Genomic DNA, 1,183 nt, shown 5'->3' with positions numbered 1-1,183 from the left:
AGAGAGAGAGAGAGAGAGAGAGAGAGAGAGAGAGAGAGAGAGATCAACATTAATATTATTGATATCCCTTTCTTGCAGCGATTGCCCACATGGCTCAGTGTGTGTGGATGACGAGGAAGGTGGAGGGACGTGTTGTCTGGGAAAACCTGAATACAAAAAGCCTGGATCTTGTCCCATTGTAAGCCAACGTCTACTGACAGGGGAACTAACCAAGCAAAGTGCCCAATTCGTGAAAGCGTTAACTTGTATTTAAGTTACCTTCCCTGGACCTTGCACTTTTGCGTAATACCGGTTCACTATCATCGTTATTATCATCAGCCTTTTTCACCCCTTGTCGAAGTGAAAACCACCAACAGGAACTCTCCATCTATGTCTATCCTGTGCTATAGTCTCCACCTTTGTCCTGCTGCGCCCCGTATCCGTTAGTATGTCCAAATTCAAGTCTCTTTCCTAAGTACTTTTTGACCTTCTTCCTTATCTCTTTCCTTGTCGGTTCCATCTTACTGCCTGGTGCGTAATGTCTGTTTCTGTAGTTTTTCTCAGGGAATGTCCTATCCATTTCCATGTTCTCATTCTGATTTAAATATTATTTTGTTTTTGTAGTTGTTGTTGTTGTCGTCGTCGTCGTCGTCGATATTTTTGCTGCAATAGTTGTTCATTTCTTATTATGTCAGGCCAATGAATACTTGTATGGATTTTGACAAATGCCTGTAACATTTTAGAATCAACTTCCTCAACATGTGTTTTGCTTACAGCTACGTGATCATTGACGTTGGTCTTGATCCCAGGTAGCTTGGTCTTGTCTAGATGACATATCTCAATAACACAAAAGTGTATAAAAATTATGTTTTGTAACAGAATGACTTGGGTGCGTGTAATGGACAAGAATGCAGCCGTGACGCAGATTGCCCCGGGGAAGAAAAGTGTTGTGAAGGATGTGGCAAAAGGTGTATTGAGCCAGTGCACGTAGAAAGATGTAATAAGGAATGTCCAGTAGGTGAGTCTTTTTGGTTTTGGTTTCAAAGAAATTAACAGGAAGAACAATATTTGTATTATTATCAGATTGTCATTCTTTCCCGAAATACTGTCAATCTATCTATCTATCTATCTATCTATCTATCTATCTATCTATCTATCTATCTATCTATCTATCTATCTATCTATCTATCTATCTATCTATCTC

General features: G+C 39.6%; 1 protein-coding gene across 1 annotated transcript in view; it reads left to right on the top strand.

Moving 5' to 3' along the window:
• The window catches only part of LOC101854641 (latent-transforming growth factor beta-binding protein 4), a 33,584-nt gene that overhangs the window by 21,375 nt on the left and 11,026 nt on the right, over nucleotides 1–1,183 (top strand). Inside the window, exons 5-6 of the mRNA XM_005100201.3 lie at nucleotides 79–178; nucleotides 859–997. Coding sequence (XP_005100258.1) covers nucleotides 79–178; nucleotides 859–997 — 239 coding nt within the window. The remainder of the gene's footprint in view (nucleotides 1–78; nucleotides 179–858; nucleotides 998–1,183) is intronic.

Source organism: Aplysia californica, unplaced genomic scaffold, assembly GCF_000002075.1.
Source record: "Aplysia californica isolate F4 #8 unplaced genomic scaffold, AplCal3.0 scaffold00240, whole genome shotgun sequence".
In the NCBI taxonomy this organism is placed as follows: domain Eukaryota; kingdom Metazoa; phylum Mollusca; class Gastropoda; order Aplysiida; family Aplysiidae; genus Aplysia; species Aplysia californica.
The sequence above is the reverse complement of the archived record's forward strand: the minus strand, read 5'-3'. Positions and strand labels throughout refer to the sequence as shown.